Below are 20,981 nucleotides of genomic sequence, written 5' to 3' on the forward strand. Positions count from 1 at the left end.
TAAGCGATCTGTTGGTTGAGCCTATGTATGTTAATTTTTCGTTTGGCTCAAATCTATTGTCCTCAAGCATAACCAAGTAAATTCCTGGTTTTCTGGCTTTGCTGTATTTATCCTTGGTATTAGCCAGAAGTTTATAAATCGTAGGGTTGCGTTTGTATGTAAGATCAGCTTTGACTTTTTTGGTTATGATTTTATACACTTGGCTCATTCTAGGGTCAATATCAACTACAATTCGTTTATGTTGCTGTTTAAGAGGTCTGGAATTAATCGCTTCGTTTTCTAAGAAACTATGTAATTTTTGAGCTAGCCTATCTATAAATTTATTGTTGTAACCGTGGGCTATGGCGATGCATTTGATGTGTTGGATTTCATGAAGCGCGTCGGTAATGCTAGAGCAATGGGTAGAGGCTCTACAGATTAAAGCCCTTTAAGCGGATATTTTATAGGTAAATGGGTCGTTTGAGGTTGAGGGGATGAAGAAAGATTGAAGATTAGGCTTATGGTATACCTTAGTGGTTATACAACTATGATTCAGGTAAATATAGAGGTCAACGAAATCCATCTTATCATCCTGAGAGTTCAAGAGGTCAAGGAGGTGCCATCTTATCATCCTGTTGGTCTAACTTTAACTTAAGCCCAAATGGATTGTTATTGACAGTCTGCAGTACTCTATCAATATCTGGCTTGGATCTCCAAATAATAAGAATATCATCGACATAATGCGTGTAAAGTATGATTTCTGTGTTGAAGGATTCTAGGACTTGGCTATCTAATTTTCTAACAACTAATTCACAGAGGTCTCCAGATAGGGGGCTACCCATTGGGACCTCTCTTCTTTGAAGGTAGATTTGCTGGTTGAAGGTGAAAAAGGAAGTGTAGCACATAAGGTGGCCAGTTCCAAAATCTGCTTGTGGTGTTTAGGCCTGGGTGGAACTGCTTGGAAGAGGAAGTCTCTAAGGGCACAGAAGCACAATTCCAATTTAATGGAAGGATACATAGCTTCAAAATCCAGAACTGTAATAAATTCTTGATCGGTTAAAGCAATATTTTGTAATTTAGCGATGAGTTCACGAGTGTTTGAAATGGTGTAGCTATATTCTTTCAAATCGTTTCTGAGGAGCTCATATAAATCTTTTTCAATGGGTAGCATTGGGGATCTTGATTTGTCCACGATCAGCTGTATTTGTTTGCCTGGTTTATGGGTTTTAGCATAGCCAAAAAGCCTTGGTATCTCAGGTGATTGCATTGTGGCATTTCCTAGTTGGAGGTGTTTAACTAGTGGTGAACTGGTAAATCTGGTAACCCTATTATGGAGTTTGTCTAAATACCCTTCTTCTATTTTTTGGCATTCTGTAGAGCCGATGTATTCTTCGAGCAGCTGAATGTATGTATGTTTTTTCATAAGAACCACATTTCTGCTTTTATCTGCCTTAGTAAAGGTGACTTTGTTAGCCTGGAGCTATTTCTTACTTTTATTTACATTTGTCCAAAATTCCTTGTCTCTGTTGTCAATTTCTTTAATACTTTTGCTGAGAGCTGTATTCCACCTAAAGAAATCCTTATGTTGAGCTTTTATGGGCAAAAGCAGCTTTTCGATATTCGGAACGATGGTATGAGCTGAGATCTTCAGAGGTTTTGGAGCAAACATAGGTCCAAATTTGAATGCTTGAACTAATTCTTCCTGTGGCTTAATATTGTCCCAGCAAATGATAGGATATTTTAGCTTGTTTTTGTGTGGCTTCTTTGGTTTTTCATGATCCAACACATTTTTTTGGCATATTTCTTACGTAACGATTGCTGAACCTGTTCTTGCAGGTTTATGACTCTAAAGTTGACAATTGGCAGGAGGTCTGGGTCTTTGTTAAATAGTGTTTTCAAGGTTGATAAGTTGGTGCAAGCTAGCATACAAAGATTTCCTGGTGGTTTGAATTGCTTTTCTAAGGCAGACAAACTTGACCTTTGGGAGCAGTGAGGATCAACCGGTTGGTAAACTGATTCTGTGGATTGACATTGGAAATACCTTGTTCTGTTTACAGTCCCACAAGAAATTTAATTTTTCTTTGATGTCTTAGCTTTAACAAGAATCATTCTGTACAGCTTGCCGGCGATGCCATGTTAATATTCTCTGCACTCAAAGCTAGAACTACTTAATCAGTAACACAAAAAACCTTTCACACTTTGTTTCTAGCAATTAAATTACTAAGTACAAATGTTTTTTGCCATTTTGAATGGTTTCCCCTACCCCTGGGCAACAGTTTCTTTGACAGGAATAAACACTTAATTTTCAAATACAAAGAATTAGATACACACAATAGGAAAAAATCAATACATGATTGATCTTCCACTATTAGACTCAGAAAGGTTAATGTTACCTTAGGTAGCCAAGATGGCGGCTCGTCTCTAATTCCAGCAAGGAAACAGTGGGACGCACGTTCTAACCTATATTCTAATAAATTACCATAATTATTAGCAACCAAATTATTAGAATAGGTTAGGTTAGGTTAGGTTAGAACATGTGTCCCACTGTTTCCTTGCTGGAATTAGAGATGAGCCGCCACCTTGGCTACCTAAGGTAATATTAACCCTCAGAAATTGTATAATTTTGAATTTTAACAGAAACAATCATTCCTTCTTGACAATTTTTATGTAAAAAAGGATGTGCTTTCTATTTTAAATATATTGCTTTTTCATTACTCCATTCTCGGTCCTTTCTTAAAACTTAGCAGATTTTGTTTGTAAGTTGAGGTTATGATAAAAAGATGAGTTTTTTAATGATCACAGATAAACTTGTTTATTGCTACAAGTCTTTGAACTGTTCACATTTGCACTAATTGTATTATTTGAGTAATTTTAACATAATAAATTATGTTAATAGCATATTGTGTAATTGTATCTTTTAAACAACAATGTTTTTGTATGAAATGGTTGTTTGTTATATACAAGTGATTGATTCTTAATCCATCAGTTATTCAGAAGAAAAAATTAAGTTTAAATATATAGAATCTGACCACAAGCTCGCAGAGATCCCCTGCGACTGGGCTTCCCATAGGTACACCCCGTTGTTGTTGGTAAGTAGTTCCGTTGAATTTAAAGAACGAGTTAAAGCAGATCAGGTGTGCCATTTCTAGGATGTTAGGTTGTAACGTGCTGTCTTGAGTGATGCGCATGAGTGTATCCCTTATTGTGCAAAAGACTGGTGGGAGTTTGATAGAAGGATATAAATATTTGAAGTCTAGAATGGTTATAAATTTAGGAGGTGTTTATAACCATTTGAGTATATTGACAAGATCTGCTGGGTTGGTAATGGTGTGCGGATACCCTTGAAGGTGAGTACAGAATTTCTACAATAATAAATTGAAGCTTTGAAGCTTAATAACACCCATGCTTTTTGTCAAAAACTGATGAAATTTTGCAGGGAGGTTTGCATATTAGGGGATTGATGCTATTAACTTTTGATGGTTAAAGGTTGAGGGGGTAGGAAGATAAAGGGGAATCGTGTGTTATATCTCAAGTAGGGTCGGACCTAATGAAGATTGTATTTGTTATTAGCATTTACAATTTTTATAAAACTCATCCTTATCTTCAAAATTAAGCTTTTTGCTGTCTAGTAATAATTAATTACATAAAAAACTTTTTAAAATAAAATATCATAACAGACGGCACCCCATGCAGTTTTAAATGTTGCTTAGAAAATTAAGCATTTCATTGCTGGATTTTTTTTAACCTAATTCAAACTCAGAATTATTAATTTTTACATGTGATTTCTTAAGCTATGGAAAATTTAAATTACATCTAGATTTGAGATTGCAATTTATTTATTAAATTCTCAAAAATTGAATCAAAGCATTTAAGTGTTTTGTAAACTATTTTAAAATATTACAAAAAAATACCTTAATAGTAAGTACATTCACAATTTACAGTATGGCCAATATTTAAAAATAAGAAGTTATATCCATTTCTGTTTAGAAGATTGCATAAATTTAGTTATTAAAATATTCACAAAATTTGATATACTTATAAAAAGTAGACTTATAATTTCAGTGAAAGTTTTAATAAAAGTTTTATTTCAGTTGTATAAACAAGGACGACTTTGCCAGTTGGGATTTGAATTCTGCAATCTGGAAGTCTTTTCTAGAGTACTCAAAGTGAAAGACAAACGGTAAGAATAAAATTTATACATCTACTATCTTTTAAAATAATATAATAAAAATGTATGCTGTTTATTATTACTGTATTATTATTATAAATTTTGGAATAATTAAGGAAATTATAAAATGATATAAAATTGTAATGACAGATGATCTGCTGAATTATCAGGCTATAATAAGCCAAAGTTAATAATTATATGCATAGTAATTAGTGATAGGTGGTTAAGCTGCCATCTCATAATGGTTATAGTAAATTAATTTTAATTTAGAATTTCTGGAACAAAAAAATCAGCCCGAGTGGGACTTGAACACACAACTTCTAACTGTGCAGATGCATTACTAGTTATTCTGCCTGGCTCTCTATCTGAATAACTTGTATGGTTTTATCTAAATGGTTCTGGAAGCAAAGATCGGATGGAGATCTGTTGTGTAACTGGCAATGCGTCTGCATGATTAGAAGTTACAGATTCACGTCCCTGCTCTGGGACAATTCTTTTCTTCCAGAAATTCTAAATTAAAAGTGTCCTGAGATGGTGGCTTAACCACTTACCTCTAGACCAGTGTTTCTCAAACTTTTTGGACTGCGACCCCCCCTTATGCACTAAAAAATTTCAAAGGACCCCCGAAGAATAAGTATGTGTGAAAAAACATCCCGGAGGGAGGGGGTTAGGCTTGTATTTAAATATTTATATTATTTTTATTATTTATATGTGCAATTTATTTAAGTAAAAATTATTTTATATATTTTTTATTTCTATTATTTCTAAACATGAATCCATAGTAAATTTATAAAATATTTGAAAAAATTGATCTGGCATCAATTTTTCAGCGACCTCCCCCCAAATATTTTTCACGACCCCCACTTTGAGAATCACTGCTCTAGACAAATCACTTCATATCTATTTATTAACTTAGTCTTATCACAGCCCAATTATTTGGCAAGATTGTCTGGCTTTAATCAAAAAGTAGGTTTGTAGAGTTGTTTATATATAAAATTGTAAAACAAAGTTTACTCTATAGTATATAAATTTTTGATGTTGGGAATTAGTTGATTGTTTAGTTATCTGCCTTTCTCTATATTTGAGATTAACACTTTCCATATTATCAAATAATTTTTTCCATAATCATATTATTTTAATTATTCTTTATTATTTTTAGTCTTATTAAATAATCCATATAATCTTATTTTACTTTTATTCTTCTCAAAGAAAAATGAGTTGTTCCAGTTAATGCCTTTAATATTTAATATTTAAATGGACAATTTGATATACTACATGTAATAAATTTTTTTTATACATGTAAATAATTACTCCTTTGTTCTCTTTATATTAAAATATCTATTTGTTTTAATTTGAATTCAATCCCCTTACTTGATTTTTCTTTTATATTGCCAATAAATGGATTAATTATAGATCTTACTTTTGAATAATCACTAATTTATATTTTTGTTTTCTGTCTCGTGGCCATTACACAATATTAAGCTGATATTTCTGCAGTCAGATATATTCTATGGCATAGTGTGGAAGATACTGAGAATGTTGGTGTATTATCATTTGGATAAGATCGACCACAACCAGCAGTTGTTTGTATTTGGCAAGGAAATTCGATTGATCTTTGCAGTAACCTCTGTTGCCAGAATGGGAGTAGATACGTTGTGGCCATGAAAAGATCCCGTGTAGCAAGCGACTAATCTATTTGTGCATAATACGAGATTCATATCTGTGATCTGCAGAACTAGGAATTCATTTACTCTGCTGTTAGATTGATAAAACTTTAATATGACATAACTTGATGATTGAAAAGTTGATTATTTACATAATGAATACTATCACTAGAATTTTTAAAAGATTAACACTTAATTTAGTTTTCTATATGAATTTTCATGAATGTTTATATGTAAAAGTAATTGAAATTTTGTTGCTGTTATTTTGTAACAGTTTATGTAATTTTAATTAAATAAATACAATAATACTATTTAATTTTAAACTTATAAGTTAAACTTATTAATATAACTAACCAATAATTAAAATTTATAAATTAAACTATTTTTCAGTCATCTTCTACATCACTGTTTTCAAGCTTTAATGGATCATGGTGCTCATACATCAGAGCATTTAGCAGATGCTTATTATCAACATTGCTTAACTGTTAAGCATTCTTCAGTTCAAGTAAAAGATAGGACAATTCAACTTGGTCTTTCTCTAGGTAGGTTTTTGCATATATGTGAAAATATAAATTATATTGTTATTCATATACACATCTAAAAGTTCTTTATAAGAAAATTAAAGTTAGTCAATATATCTGTATACAATAAAGAAAATTCCTTACAATTAAAACCTGTATAAATTACTCAGTCATGACAAATTAGAAGTGTTGTTGTGTTATTTTATTTAGAAATAGTTTTAATATCTACTGATTTTTTTAAAAAATTTGATATACTAACAATTGTATATACTACTAACACTAATTGAAATATTTAAATAGTAACTGTTAGTATATCAGAAAAGATAGTTTGTATGAATTTCAGATGCTTTTTAGTTCTGCATTGTTCATATTTGAGACAGAGCATTAGTGAAACCTCAGAATTGTGTTTGTTCTCAAAATCTGTTTGATCGATTTTGATTAAACTTTACCGTTTTTCATTAGTTGAGATGAAGAATTCAAGAATGCAAAAAAATAGGAGTCTATGACTTCATTTTCATAATATAATGCCATTTCATGAGTGCATACAACAAAATAATATATCACACAAAGTGTGCGATGGATGTCCCAAGATCACTAGCACGTCTTCTGTGTTGCTTATTTCTATAAGTTAAGTTTGTTCTCAAATTTGATGGCCCAATTTTGATAAAACTTTGCCATTTTATATTGCTTACAATAAAGAGTCCAAAAACAATAAATTTAAATGTAGAAAACGGGTCCTTGATTTTGCTTTCAATATAAGATGGGGTCAAAGGGATAATGTTCGTGCTCCTAACAGAAAATAAATGCAGAAAAAACGAACGGAACACAGAAACAAAGCAATTGGCATTGATTGCTTTTAGTTTTGGTTTTTTCATATACGACAATGTGACACATGGGTGATCTGCTGAGGGAAATATCTCTCAGGAGGTCTTTCATGGGAAATTGGCTATTTAGATGTTACTAATGTGAAGAAAACTTGGAAATCTCCACATAGCCAACCAATTGGCCAGGCACGAACTCACAACCAACTACCACTGTAAAGTGGTTTTATCTACTTAGTCACTGGTGGGCATTGGCATCCATTACTTTGTTTTTGGATCACCTTTCCATGTCATAAAGTGAAAGGATTGCCTCTCTCATGACTGGCAGGTGCAAAGAGAGCCTGTTTTATAGTGGTAAACATAAAATTCATCTGTCTGAGATGATCAGGTACAAGGATTGCCTTCTCTGTGTCTATCAAGTGCAAGGATTGCTTCTTTCCTTCCAGGTCTGCCTCATTTCTGTCACAATATGACAAAGTTGCACAATGTCCTTCTTAAAAATCATTTTATGTAATTGACATTATATGATTCATATTTACGTTGAAAACCTAAATATTGTGCATTTACAGGTCAGTTATAGTAAAATCTTCCGTATTGTCCACTGTGAGAATTTGAGGAAAAATATTTGGAAGCTTTATTACCTATTCAAATGAAAAACTAAATTAAAAAAATAAATACAATTTATTATTGAATAGCAATTTCTCATATAAACTTTGAAAATAAATTCTTATTTCAGGTAGTATTTTGAGTGATGCAGGTTGGTTTCTTGATGCTGAAAAAATAATGAAATCATCTATGGAAATCTGTAAACAGTTGAAAGATCCTCCACATCTAAATATATTGTTGGAATGTTGCATTAGGTAATTAACAAGTTTATTTATAAAATTTTTGTGCATGTTACAAAAATCTTTATAAATTTTATTGTTAAGTATATATTAAAAATATTTCAGTTTTGTAACTATATTCTTAGCATTATGTAACACTATATGAAGCGTGCAATGCCATAATGTTGTAAACTTTTCAGGAGAGAGAAAAAACACTTTTTCTAATGAAGAAACTTTAATCAAATGCTATAAAAATTATTTTAACAATTTACACTTTGGAATAAAACATTGGGTTTAATTTCAAACACTTAAGTATGATAGTAAGGAAACAAAAAAGTTTAAAAACAGGGTTAAAGCCATAACGTTGTAAATGCCAAAATTGTGCAAGTGCATAAAGTTGTAAATGCCAAAAACAATTGCAATCATAAAAGTAATGTTTCTACAGCTGAAAAACAGTTTTGAATACCAAGAACTTACATTTAAATCATTAAACACAATTTACAAATTCAATATCAATTTTAACATTAAAAACTGGCAATAATCTATTAGTGACTGCTTCCTGGCTTCAACAATGTTGGGCCCACAGTTTTGGTACTTGAACTGGGCTGTAATCTTTATCAATTGTAATATAATTATGATAAATAAAGGAAAATATAAACAATAAGGTATTAATTTAGTGTAATAAAAGTTAAAATGTATTTAAAAACTTCAAATTTGAAAGATTAATGGAAGTCCGAATATCATTTTGAAATATCAAATAATAAGGTGATACAGGTTAACTATTAATAAACTGGCATTCAGTTATCGTTCTGCATAAAAAACTCACTGCGTTACAAATTGGAATAACAAAATGATGTAAATGTAAACCGTAACATTTTACGCGCCAAAAGTCACGTGGCTTGCACTTTGGTGCTTAAAACGTTATGGCTTGCACATAAATTCATCTTTAAAATGTAGCCACTTAGACCGCCACTATCGCCACAATATTTTTTTTGTAGGAAAAACATTGCATTTAAAATTCATTTCTTCAATAAAATGTATTTTGAGAAAAATGGCATTTACAACCTTATGGCATTGCATGCTTCATATATATAAAACTATTCTTATATATGCAAAATAGAAATTTTAAGTTCTTGGTTTTAATAAGTTTTGTAAACCAGTGTTTTGAACAAATGATAAATTACCTCTTCCAGCAGAAATATTTTATTTGTCAAATGTTTATTGGCTGATCAGAGTGTCATCCTCAGATTGAACCACTAATAGATTGAATATAGAATACTATATTTTTGCATGTATTTTTTGCACTTTTTTACAATTTTTTATTAATTCAAAATAAAGATGCCAAAAATATATGAATTATTTTTGAACATAGACTATATCAGTATTTATTCACTATTTATTAAACCTTTAGCACAATGCAGTTCTACTGTATATAGAGAGAGATTTTTTCTCTTAAATCTGCTGACCCATCTTCAACTAGCCTTAAATTCAAGGGAAGAAATATTTTGTCTGAGCAATACTACAAGCCTGTGATCGTAGCATATCATGTGTTACAGCACAGTTGTCATTGCATGATTCTTCAACATACCATAACAGTTCTTCCTCAAGTTGGGTATACTTTCCAGTCTTGGGACCACAAAACGCTCTCACATTGGACCTTCGTTGCTTAGAGCATCTTTTCGTTTACACCAGTAACGCCCACATGCCTTACTGACACCAAATTTTCATTTAGCCTCTCAATTTCTGTTCTGGTTTGCAAAGCAGATTATTTTAATTTTATACTGTGTGGTAAAACTGTTAGTTTTTTTTTTGCCATCTCACAAAGTTGCAATTAACTCTACTCAGTATGACACTAAGGAACTTACTAAAGTGTTATAAAGCATCACAGTTAAAAACAGCCTTTATTCTCCACCCTTACAGGCTCCAGCAAGTACAAAGATACTGTACTGTTAAGTTTATACAAGGAAATGAGGGTAGACAAAGCACCTATATACTGTAAAATTTCTTATTAACTGACTCATGTCCTATCTCCTACACTAAACAGTTCAGTATGAGAAGTCTTGCATTTTTCATGTGAAAAATACTTGAATATTTTATTTTCTCTAAAAACATTTATTAGAAATACGGGTGGAAAAGATATTCAAACGAAAAATATGCGTGGAGATATGGTACATACAGTTTCAAATTTTAAAAAATGGTTAATGCCATTTATATGATTAAATAAGAATTTAAGCAGTTTTTCATAACATGTTTGTATATTGCTATCTTTTCACTGTTGAAATTGTTGCTACATTGTAAAGTTAACAATATACAAACAACATACTATGAAGAATTTATACATCAATTATAAAGATGCTAGTTACCTGCCCACTGCTTGGAAATAGTCTGTTTCAAAATTATAAATGCACCCAACTTTTTTCAATAACAAAAACATTAACAATAGTAATGTATTTATTATATTAGTATGTTGTTTACAACATCAATTTAAACATTTTCTGAAATTTTTAGAGCAATATGACAATTACAAAAAAAAAATTATCATAGATTTTCAATTTTTGATTGTTTCAAAAGTATAAACACAGGTACACAAAAAGAAATGATTTGTGATGTCTCAATAATTTGTAGGTCCATCATTTGATCTAATTAATTCAAATACTCTATCAGGCATACATTCTACTAGTTTTGAAGTTGTTCTTGTTTAATATTTTCCCAACGATCCATGATAGCTAATTCAGTTCATTTACAGTGTTGTATTGTCTGTTTTGGCCATAAACAAGACAACTCATAATGCCCCAAACATTCTCTATCGGGTTCATATCAAGACTCTGTGATAGCCAATCAATTACATTAATTTTTTTTCAGCAAACCAATTTTTAGTTGACTTAGATGCACAAATGGCAGCATTATCCTGTTGGAATTGCCAGTTTTCTCACCCAATAAGTGATCCAAAAGTTATTCAGTTTTGATACAACAGTTCTTGATACTTTTCTGAATTCATTCTACCTTCTATAAATACAATGTCTGTTTTACACCCCCATCCAAATCCTGCCCACACCACCGCAGAGACCCCACTTTGCTGTCTGTTCATTCTGATGACTTCATTCTTCTATAAATTATGCTAGTAGTGACTATAACTATCAGGTCCATCCAAATTCCTATTTTTTTTTTCCTTTTCATATAAAAAGACTATTTGTTTCCATTCCTCTTTCCATGTCATCTTGTCTTTGCCTACTTTAATCTAACTGTTTTGTGCAATTGTGTTAATTTTGGTTTGGCAGCCATTTTTGTAAATTTGGCATTTTTATGATTATGCATACATCTCCATACAGTTGCTGGTGAAACTGCAATTGGCAATGTTGGTGCTGATTCCCTTACAGACAACTCACTGACTGTCAGTAGCCAAAAAACCTTTAGTTTCTAGGTGTAAGGAGTTTAGGCCTTCCACATCACTTATTTCTGCCATAATTTTCACTTTGAGTTAATACATTTCTCACAGCATATGTAGATTGATTTACAGCTGCTGTCTTAGAGATTGTCCTGCTTTTTTTAGTTGGTAAATTTCATGTATTTTCAACTCTGTTAGTGTTTTTCCACAAGGCATTGTTTTAAATCATAAAAATCTGTTTAAAATTGGTGTCACATTTGTAATAATGAATGATGCTATCCTCTGGTGATAACTAATTAAACCAATAATTAAAAAAAAGAAATGATTATACTAATTTTATGCATCTGTATTTATATTTTTGAAACAATCAAAATTGAAAATCTGTGGTGATTTTTTTTTTTTTTTTTTTTGTAATTATTTCAGAAAATATTTAAATTGATGTTGTAAATGACATACTAATATAATAAATATATTACTATTGTTAATGTTTTTGTTGTTGAAAAAAGTTGGGTGTGTTTATAATTTTAAAACAGACTGTGTGTTTTAATCCATTAAAAGGGACATTGATACTCTGTCTTTAATTTCAGTTTGTTGATGAATTTTTCTCATTTATAGTGTATTTTTACTTCATTTGTATTTGATGTACTTATTTTACTTATCACTACTATTCTGAAGCCATTCTAAACTTTTTAAATTTTAAAAATGTATGTATTCCACAATCTGTATTTGAATTCACTAATGGTCCAATCCCGAGGATGGTTGCCCAATCAGCCACAAATGTTTGATAAGATTTTTTTTCTGGAAGAGGTGAGAATTGTTATTGTTTGTTTTTTACCTGAAAAGCTACATAAAACAAAAAGCGTAGTTAACACAGGAAGATTATTTAAGGTGGATTTTATTTTAATATGTATCTACTAGAAAATTTAAAACATTTTTCATTAAATAGATCAAATGGTAAACTGATTTTCAAAAATATTTCTATATTTTTCTTACTTACAAAAGTATCTTTTGATTTTTGAGAAATTCAATTGAAATAAATCAAACTTTGAGATAAATGTTAGATGTTTAAAAATTGTGTGTGTGAGATTGAGGGAGGTAGGAGGAAGTTGTATCTCCCCTTTTTCTTGCAACAGGTCGTTGACCTTTTACTTGTCAAGATGGCTAAAGTTTCGATTTCGGTTCCGAGAGTCGGGACTCTTCTTGTCGGGCGAGTGGATAGGAGGTGAGATGGGGCTGACGATAAGGCGAAAGCGATATTCAAGTCAAAGAGGACACCATTTAACAATTAAAACAAGATTTATTGGAATTAACAAAGGACACAAATACAAAAATTGACTAAATTCCCTAATTCGCGTAGGGTTCGAGAGAGAGCTTACAGGTTCAGTTCATACCTCATTATTAGTTCCTTATAGAGTTAAGCCCTTGATATCCAGAAAGTGGAAAACGGTATCTGAAAATGGCACAGTTTTATAAAGTCACGACTGAGCATGATGACGCTGGAACTTAAGTCCAGAGCGGTGACGACCTGCGATGGCATTCATCCGGCAGATGATAAGAGACTCCCCTGAGGGGGGGAAAGAAGTGGCTTTTATAGCTTTAGGCTGGAAAAATTGGTCATGTGATCGATGGTTGATGGCGATTTGGGTCATAGGTGTTCCCGGGACCAAAAATATATGACAAATTCGGACGTTAACTATAAACTTAGGTTGCAAGATGATCTGTATACAGCTTAGGAACAAAGGATAGTTGACAGTTATACGGCCAGGGACGCATATTTTCTCGTCCAGGACCTTTTCTAGACAAGATGTTTATAATAGGAAAATTCTTAATTTAATATAGGGAACAATTATTATAATTTTACGTTCAGGGGAATTTCCGGATCTCGCATTCGTAATTATATTAAATATTTAAAAATTATACATGTATGTATTATAAACCCATGGATTGTATTTCATTTTCTGGTAGGTATTTAATTAATAAATAGGGTAGATGTACCAGTTTTGGCCAGTGTACCAGTTCTGGCCAGAAAACAAATCTAACTCCACACAGAAATATAATCACCACATATTCAAATATGTCCAATGAAACAAACTTTTATTGTTAACTGTTCACACAGTTAACAATAAAAGTTTGTTTCATTTGTGATTATATTTTTAAGTTAAATTTGTTTTCTGGCCAGAACTGGTACTACACTGGCCAAAACTGGTACATCTACCCTATACTTGATATGATATGAAAGTTATTTTTATCTGGTAATGAATAAATGTTTTTGTTACTTAAGATAATGCATATTAGATTGAAAATTAAATTAATAATTTTGATTTATTATTTTGTTAAAATTGTTAATTAAATGGATAATTTTTAATTTTAGGCTATTGCATGTTCAGAATGCTTATTGTAAATTTAGAGAAGCTGAAGAAACGTTTCAAGAAGCTCAGAAATATATAGAACAGTTGAAATCAATTGGTTATCCTGTAAATTTGGCTGGACATTATGCTGTATTTTCATCTTTATATTTTAGTCAAAGTCATTATAATGAAGTGAGTACCTTCTACTTAGAATCAAAATAATTATTAAGCAAAATTAATAACAATTTCCATGATAGGTAAACAATAAAAATTTGACTACTAAAATTAAATATTCTTAGATTTATAAGAATTTTTATGTAATAATTTAAATAATCTTTTTACCCTCTTTTTATGTTAGACTCACCATATGGCTATTAACAGTAATGTACAATCATAATCAGTTGTCATTAACAGTCCTAACCAGTGCCTTAAACATTAAATGTTAATCATTTTAGTTGTTTGCTTGCAATACAATAGTTTAAATTGCTGGCATTATTCTAGTTGTGATTGAAGCAGATGTATTTTGATCATTTTAACATGTCCTTTTAATGTCAAAATTAATAAAGAAGAATTTCCTTTAATTCTAATTTGCTTTTGCTTAACATTATCAGTTTAGGTGAGAGTGAAAGTGAATACAATAAGTGGGATTTACTCTATATCTTAAAAATGACTTGTAATAATTATACTAAAAAATATAGAAAATTTATTACAATTTTCATGTAAGTTATTGTATTGATTATTCTAATGTTGTTCCTTCATTAATAAAAATCATTCTTACATAAATATTTATGTAAGAATGTGAAGAGACAATGTAATTACTGACTAATCTAATTGAGAAAAACTCACTGTTACTCAAATATTTAATAAATTGATATAATTATTTCTCAAAATCTCCATAATTATCATTTCAGGAACATGTGTAAAAACTTATTTATTTACTTATTAAAATCTTATTCAATATTACAGGCATATAGGTGGAGTTTAGAAGCATTAAAATGTTTAAATTCAAGTTTACCTGTTAAGGTAAGATAATTTAAAAGTATTCTCAATTCAGTTTAAAAAATGTAATTATCTTATTATTCTAATAAGTTAAATTGTAAAATTTAGGAATAAGATTAATTTCAGAAATCAGATAACTTTTGGCTTTTTTATCAAAGTGAATTGTTGAAAATAATGTAGTAATAATGTACTATTTTATTCCATATCTGTACTTCATTATATGAATGTTTTTGGTCACATCTTGAATTATAAATTTTTAAAAGGATTTTATATTGAATCATTTTCTTTTAAGAAAATTTTGTGAACATATTATAAATTGATTATAATATAATAATAATTAAATCTGATCAGATTTCTTATTTGTTTTGTTAATGCATAAATATGTGTATTTTTAATTTAGACAATTATTCATGTTCTTCGTCAAGCTGCTAAGGTGAGTTATTTTGATAAATAATAGAATAAAAATATTTAAAATTTTTTATTAAATAATTGAAATTTTAAGAGAGTATTTTTTAAACTTAGGCCTGTGTGATAAAGAGATATTTCAAAAAAGCTGGTCTTCTAATAAAACAAGCATTGCATTTATCAAGGTAAATTATTCAAATTACTTAGTATGCTGCTAAGTTTTTAGTATTTCTAATAATTACCATCAATAAGATAACTAGAAGCAATGTTTTGCTATTTTAAAAATTGTTAATGGATAATTTTAGTGAAACTTTAATTATGAGTAGAGTTCATTGTTTATAGCAGTATGTGTTGTTGATAGGATTTTAACTTATGATATAAAATTATAGCAAAGACATTTTCTGTATTTTCTAAAGTTGTATTAGTCTCTGAAGTTTGGCAGAATTGAATACTTTTAATAATTTAGAACTTTTAAGAATCAATTGTGTGTCCAAGAATGTAGTTCTCAAGAACAAGAACAAATCTTGGACAATGCTGCCAGCTTGCTTTGCACGGCTTTGGAGTAATTTGTAATTAATGACGAAAGTGTTCAAATGAAAGAATATAGAACTATCCAGTTTCAAAAAGCTCATTTTTAGATAGATTGTAATAATGTGACTTACTTGGTAATTATACAGATTAGTTAAAAATTAGAGTATTAAAATTCTTTGAGAATTCATATATGGTCATAAAATAGTTTGGTCTGTTTGATCCAACAATGTTGAGATTAATTTGAATTGAATTTCCCGTGGCTGGACATGACTAGTTCTCAATTCTCAAATTGGCTTGTTCATTTTCATGTCTGCACCTGAGAACTTTCAGTATTCAAATATCTAGCATGAAGTTCAAAAGTGACAATGAGAACTTTTTGGAATTGAATATTTCTTAATTCTTGCATTTGAATGCTCTTATCAGTATTAGTCTACACATTACATTAATTTAAATATATTTAGATGTACTATTGTTGTCATACAAGAATGAGTTTTGCAATTATAATTAAATTAAATAATTTAGAAAGTCCTGGAAGAAAAGAATTGGCCCAGAGCAGGACTCTAACCCGCAGCTTCTGCTTACCATGTGGTCGTGTTGCCAGTTATGCTACTCGAGCCATCTGACCAATCTCCTCTTCCATACATATTTAATTATGACATAACCATCCTCGGTTACTTACAGCTGGCTGGGGATACCTTCAGCACCCTCATCCTATAATCAATCACCTGTGGCACTCATCCAGCCATCAGTGGTCTGAAACTCAGCAATGAGTTTCACATCACTGATATATGAAGAATATAGAGATTTGGTGTTCTGTCACCAAAAAATAGTATAAGCTTGTCATAGTGACAAGAATCAATAGAACTTTAATTTATAGAGAAGAAAAAGTAAAAGTAGATGCCTATGAGTTATCCATATCTGGCAAACATTGGTTTTGATAGCCATTAATGATGGTGAATGATTACCATCATTATTAAACTAATATTATAAATTTAAATCAATATATAAAACATATTTGACATAAGAGTTTTTAGAAAAATTAGTGGTGTTAATAGATGGATACAGTGGTTAAATCATATTTAAAATTAAGACATAAGGAAAAACCTTAAGATAACAAATATTCAGTCGAGAGTAAGCGAGACTAATCTGAGGTGGTTTGGCCATTTTGGAAAAAAGACTGGCAAACAGATATTTGAAGCTAAAATCAAAGGGATGGCCTAGACAAAGATGAATTAATAGTATTAAGCAGGCTTTAGAGGAAACTTTGTCTGTTGATAGGAGAGTTTGGAAAAAGTAGTGGATGGTAATGTGATATTTTTTCAGTATTGACCTGTACACCTGGGTATCAGCATGAATGGATGATGTTTTTTTTTTTTTTTTTTTTTTGTTACTTTTAGGCAGTAGTATGAGCAAATAAGTAATTTTTCAAGAGGCAGAAAAAGTGTATTTATGTATTTACAGAAAAAGTGTATTTATGTATTCATGAAATTAAAATCATTGAATTGTAATGGAAATTTTTCAAAATTCAAATTTTTTATATTTAGTAAGATTATTTAAAATTGAAACAATTGTATTTAGTTTGACAAAGTACAAACCAAGTTTAGTTAAATAAAGGAATTTTTATTTGAAATTGAATGAAGTTTTTAAATACATTTACAGAGAACACTTTGGATGCAAGCATCCAAAAACAGCTGACACATTACAGGATTATGGCTTCTACCTGTTAAATGTCGATTCAAATCGCCAGTCTGTTAAAGTCTATCAGGTAAGTTTTTAAATCAAATTTAACCTTTATGTAAAATGAATTAACTGCAGTTTTTAAGAATATATATATTCCTGTACTCATTATTAAATGCTTCAACTGTATGTGGTTTCCATGTGCAGTGTTTGCATATTTCTAATACAGCATTTGTGTATTATATAGATTGTAACAATACCTGAAAGAATAAATTTTGTAATGATAATGCCCGTTTTTTAATTACTGATTATAACACACATAATGTGATTTTTTTGTTAAAAAAACTCATTGGGTTTATTAATTATTAAGATCTGTATAATAATGATTAATAATAATTTTATTTATTTAGACGGCATTAGATGTTCGCCAGTGTGTATTTGGTGGTCATAACTTGCATGTTGCCATAGCACACGAAGATCTGGCATATGCTTCTTATGTTCATGAATACAGTTCTGGAAAATTTCAACATGCTAGGTAAGGTTATTAAACAATTCTTTAATTTAATTATGATTTTTAAAAACAAAACACACTTTTAATATTTTCTACTCTATTCTGTGGATGCTAAAAGAGGCCCTCTTAGTAAGCCCATTATAGGTTTGTCCTGACCCACAATGGGTAGTGAGGGACATGACTACCCCTGAAAAATTCCTGGGGTTTTTCCAACATATCTAGATTCAATTCTGGGTCCCCAGAGTGGTAGACTGTCGCTTTAAATGCTTGCTCATCTGGCCGTTGCCTTCTTAATGTCAATACCAGATTATTCTATCATCAATAATGCTGAGCTAATGGGAATTTTTCTTTAATATACCAGGATAAGTTGTTTGTTATTTTGGTATATATTCAAGTCTTATTTTTCTGTTACAGTAATATGTAAAGATTATACAGTTGGGTCTGCATAAATCAACATCATAAGGGAAAGTGGAAATGTGTTGAGTTATCCAATATGAACAAAGTTAGAACAAAGTTGAATAAAACCACAAAACTATAATTAGAAAAATACTGTAGTGCTTCATACAGTGCATGCAATGTATCTCTCTGAGCATCCATCACTGGCACTAAAGTTGGTTTCTACTCCAAGTACCATTGCTTTTTGTTTCAGTATCAGCCCTGAAACAGGAAGATTCAATGAATGATTTAGCCAATATGCCAGAGTATCTTTAACATCTTTGTACAGCGACTTTCTCTGGCATTTTTGAGACAGCCATGATGAAGACCCAAGAGAAAGTTTCTTAATTTCCTCCTTTTTTTTCAGGATTCTCATCAATGTTGTTCTTCAAAGGTTTTTTTTTTTGTTTTGCAAATTTGGCTCGCGAAGTTTTATTACATTCAAGTTCGATACACATTCATATTTTTCCTTCAGCATAAGCATTGTTTGGTTTCAGATACTCATTTCTAACAAAAATGTGAAACACTTGCTGCAAATAATGCATGAATGAAAGGTGAGACAATGTAAAATTTGATTCTGCTGTGATGTCAAGCTGTGTGGTGTGAATTTGTTTTTTTAGGATTAGAGTTGCCATAGTTTTTTAACATTAATGCCTATGTAAGTCAGCCAGGACCATAGAAAACTGACTACTTAACCAACTGTGTCCAGTTATACCTATGAAGACTTATGCAAACTCAACTGTATATAATAGGATAAAGAATTAAAATTTTGAAAAACTTATAAAATTATTAGAGATTTATAGATGTTTACTATAATTTAGTTTATTCACCCATTGTTACTTTTAGTGAATACGTTTTTTACTGAATTATTTTTAAGTTTTAAGAGATTAGATTTGTGAACAAAACACATTTAGCAATTCAATAATTGAAAAAATATTTTTTTATGATACATCTTATAGTATGTAAAGCATATATTTTCTTAACTATAAATTGTACTTATGAAACTTCATAGTTTTGTTTGAGGGGGGAAAAAATAGAATTTATTTATTTATTGTTATTTATTATAAAGTAATACATTAAAGTGACAAATCTTATCAAAGCAGTAACAACACCCAGAATAATTTACTTTCATTGAGATAATCAAAATTTAAAAAGTGAAATTATACTGCTAAATTACATGTACTTTTTGCATCACCATTGCCATTTATATATATAAATGTTTTTTACATTTTATACTTTCATTCTTAGACCAGTTCATTAACAACATAATGAACTAGTCTAAAAATGCAGCTTGTACACATCCATTTTAATTGTCTGATAACATTACTAATATCAGAAAGTGACACTGTACTACAGAAAATTTATTACTAAAATAATGAATGCAAAAGAATTCACTTTAACATTAGTGTCATCTTATAATATGTGTATTAATATTTTTTTTTTTGTTGAATCAAAAAGCTAATATATACAACTTCTCACACAATCTCTGGGAAGGATAAATCAACACACAAGAAACCTTTTTTATATCCCAGTATGAACAGATTTAAACAAAACGAGTTGAGCTAATATATACAAAGGTTGTGAATGTCTTTAATTGAATTTAAAAAATATAAAATAGTTTCTAACTTCAGGGCTTTCTTAATAACAATTAGTCATTGTTTGAATATCACTATCACTATATTACATACCATAGTTTGTGTAGACCCGAATTCTTAAAAGAATTTAGAGAAAGAAAGTAATTGTTTGATAGCTTTCTGATGATATAAATGCTGTTAATTGTAATTATTTTAATAAGGGAAGATATTAAAATGTTTGTAATTTTAACTTTTATTAGAGAACATGCTGATAAAGCAATGGCCATTATGAAGCATCTTTTACCTGAAGATCACCTACTACTGGCATCATCAAAACGAGTTAAAGGTAATGATTTTAGTATTCATTTTATTCAAAGTTTAATTAATAAAAGCTTTGATCAAAAATAATAAAATTTTGTTTACTAGTTTTTTTTAATGTTTTAATCCTAAAGAATCTCTTTGTTTTTCTAAATTTATAGAGTCGTTTATATAAATTCAGAAAATCCAAAGATTTATTAGGATTTGAAAAACCAACAATTGCCTTCACAACAGTTGTCAACATACACTAATTCCTGAAAGGGAATAGAAAATGTTACAATCTGAGTTTCAGAACACTGTTTCCTCAATTTGTCTTTTTATTTATTTATTTATTTTATTTATTTATTTATTATTATTATTATTATTTTGTAGTTTGAGATTTCATAAATTAAATGTTTCACTTGGTCAAGAATAACTTTTGACTTCTTTGTATTCTAGCATATAACTGATCATTTATTAAATTCTTTATTGTTTAATTCAAACTTCAGTGTTTTCAAACTGAAGACTTTCCAAAGTTTTTCATCCTGTTGGAACTTCCCATTCTGAGAATTATCTCACTATGATTATAAATAAAAAAACAAACATGATAACTAATTCTATATTATTCCTCTTCAAGCTTAGGTGATTTTTTTTCTTCCATTCTGAAAACAAACTTCCTTCTTAGAATGCTTTCTTTGTCAGACTAGTCCACAAGACATCTTTCAAAATCTCAAAATCTACATATAATGCAGATTTTGAAAGATCATTCAGATCATTCTAAAATGTTTATTTAAAGGTTTTTTTAACTTGGTACCATAATATAAAGAAAATGAATGTATGCT

The 20,981-nt window shown here is 30.0% G+C and overlaps 2 protein-coding genes across 3 annotated transcripts in view; one reads left to right on the forward strand and one right to left on the reverse strand.

Annotated features, from left to right (window-relative positions):
- Nucleotides 1-20,981, reverse strand: part of LOC136990417 (beta-hexosaminidase subunit alpha-like) — a 376,498-nt gene that overhangs the window by 126,127 nt on the left and 229,390 nt on the right. The window lies entirely within an intron of this gene.
- Pat1 (Protein interacting with APP tail-1) overlaps nt 1-20,981 on the forward strand; it is a 34,940-nt gene that overhangs the window by 9,093 nt on the left and 4,866 nt on the right. For both annotated transcript variants that reach the window (XM_067288849.1, XM_067288848.1), the window contains exons 2-11: nt 4,071-4,159; nt 6,202-6,353; nt 7,890-8,013; nt 13,734-13,902; nt 14,677-14,733; nt 15,110-15,142; nt 15,232-15,299; nt 17,305-17,410; nt 17,733-17,857; nt 20,103-20,188. In XM_067288849.1, the coding sequence (XP_067144950.1) occupies nt 4,071-4,159; nt 6,202-6,353; nt 7,890-8,013; nt 13,734-13,902; nt 14,677-14,733; nt 15,110-15,142; nt 15,232-15,299; nt 17,305-17,410; nt 17,733-17,857; nt 20,103-20,188 (1,009 nt within the window). The remainder of the gene's footprint in view (nt 1-4,070; nt 4,160-6,201; nt 6,354-7,889; nt 8,014-13,733; nt 13,903-14,676; nt 14,734-15,109; nt 15,143-15,231; nt 15,300-17,304; nt 17,411-17,732; nt 17,858-20,102; nt 20,189-20,981) is intronic.

Source organism: Centruroides vittatus, unplaced genomic scaffold (assembly GCF_030686945.1).
Source record: "Centruroides vittatus isolate TY-2023 unplaced genomic scaffold, ASM3068694v2 scaffold_932, whole genome shotgun sequence".
Classification (NCBI taxonomy): Eukaryota; Metazoa; Arthropoda; class Arachnida; order Scorpiones; family Buthidae; genus Centruroides; species Centruroides vittatus.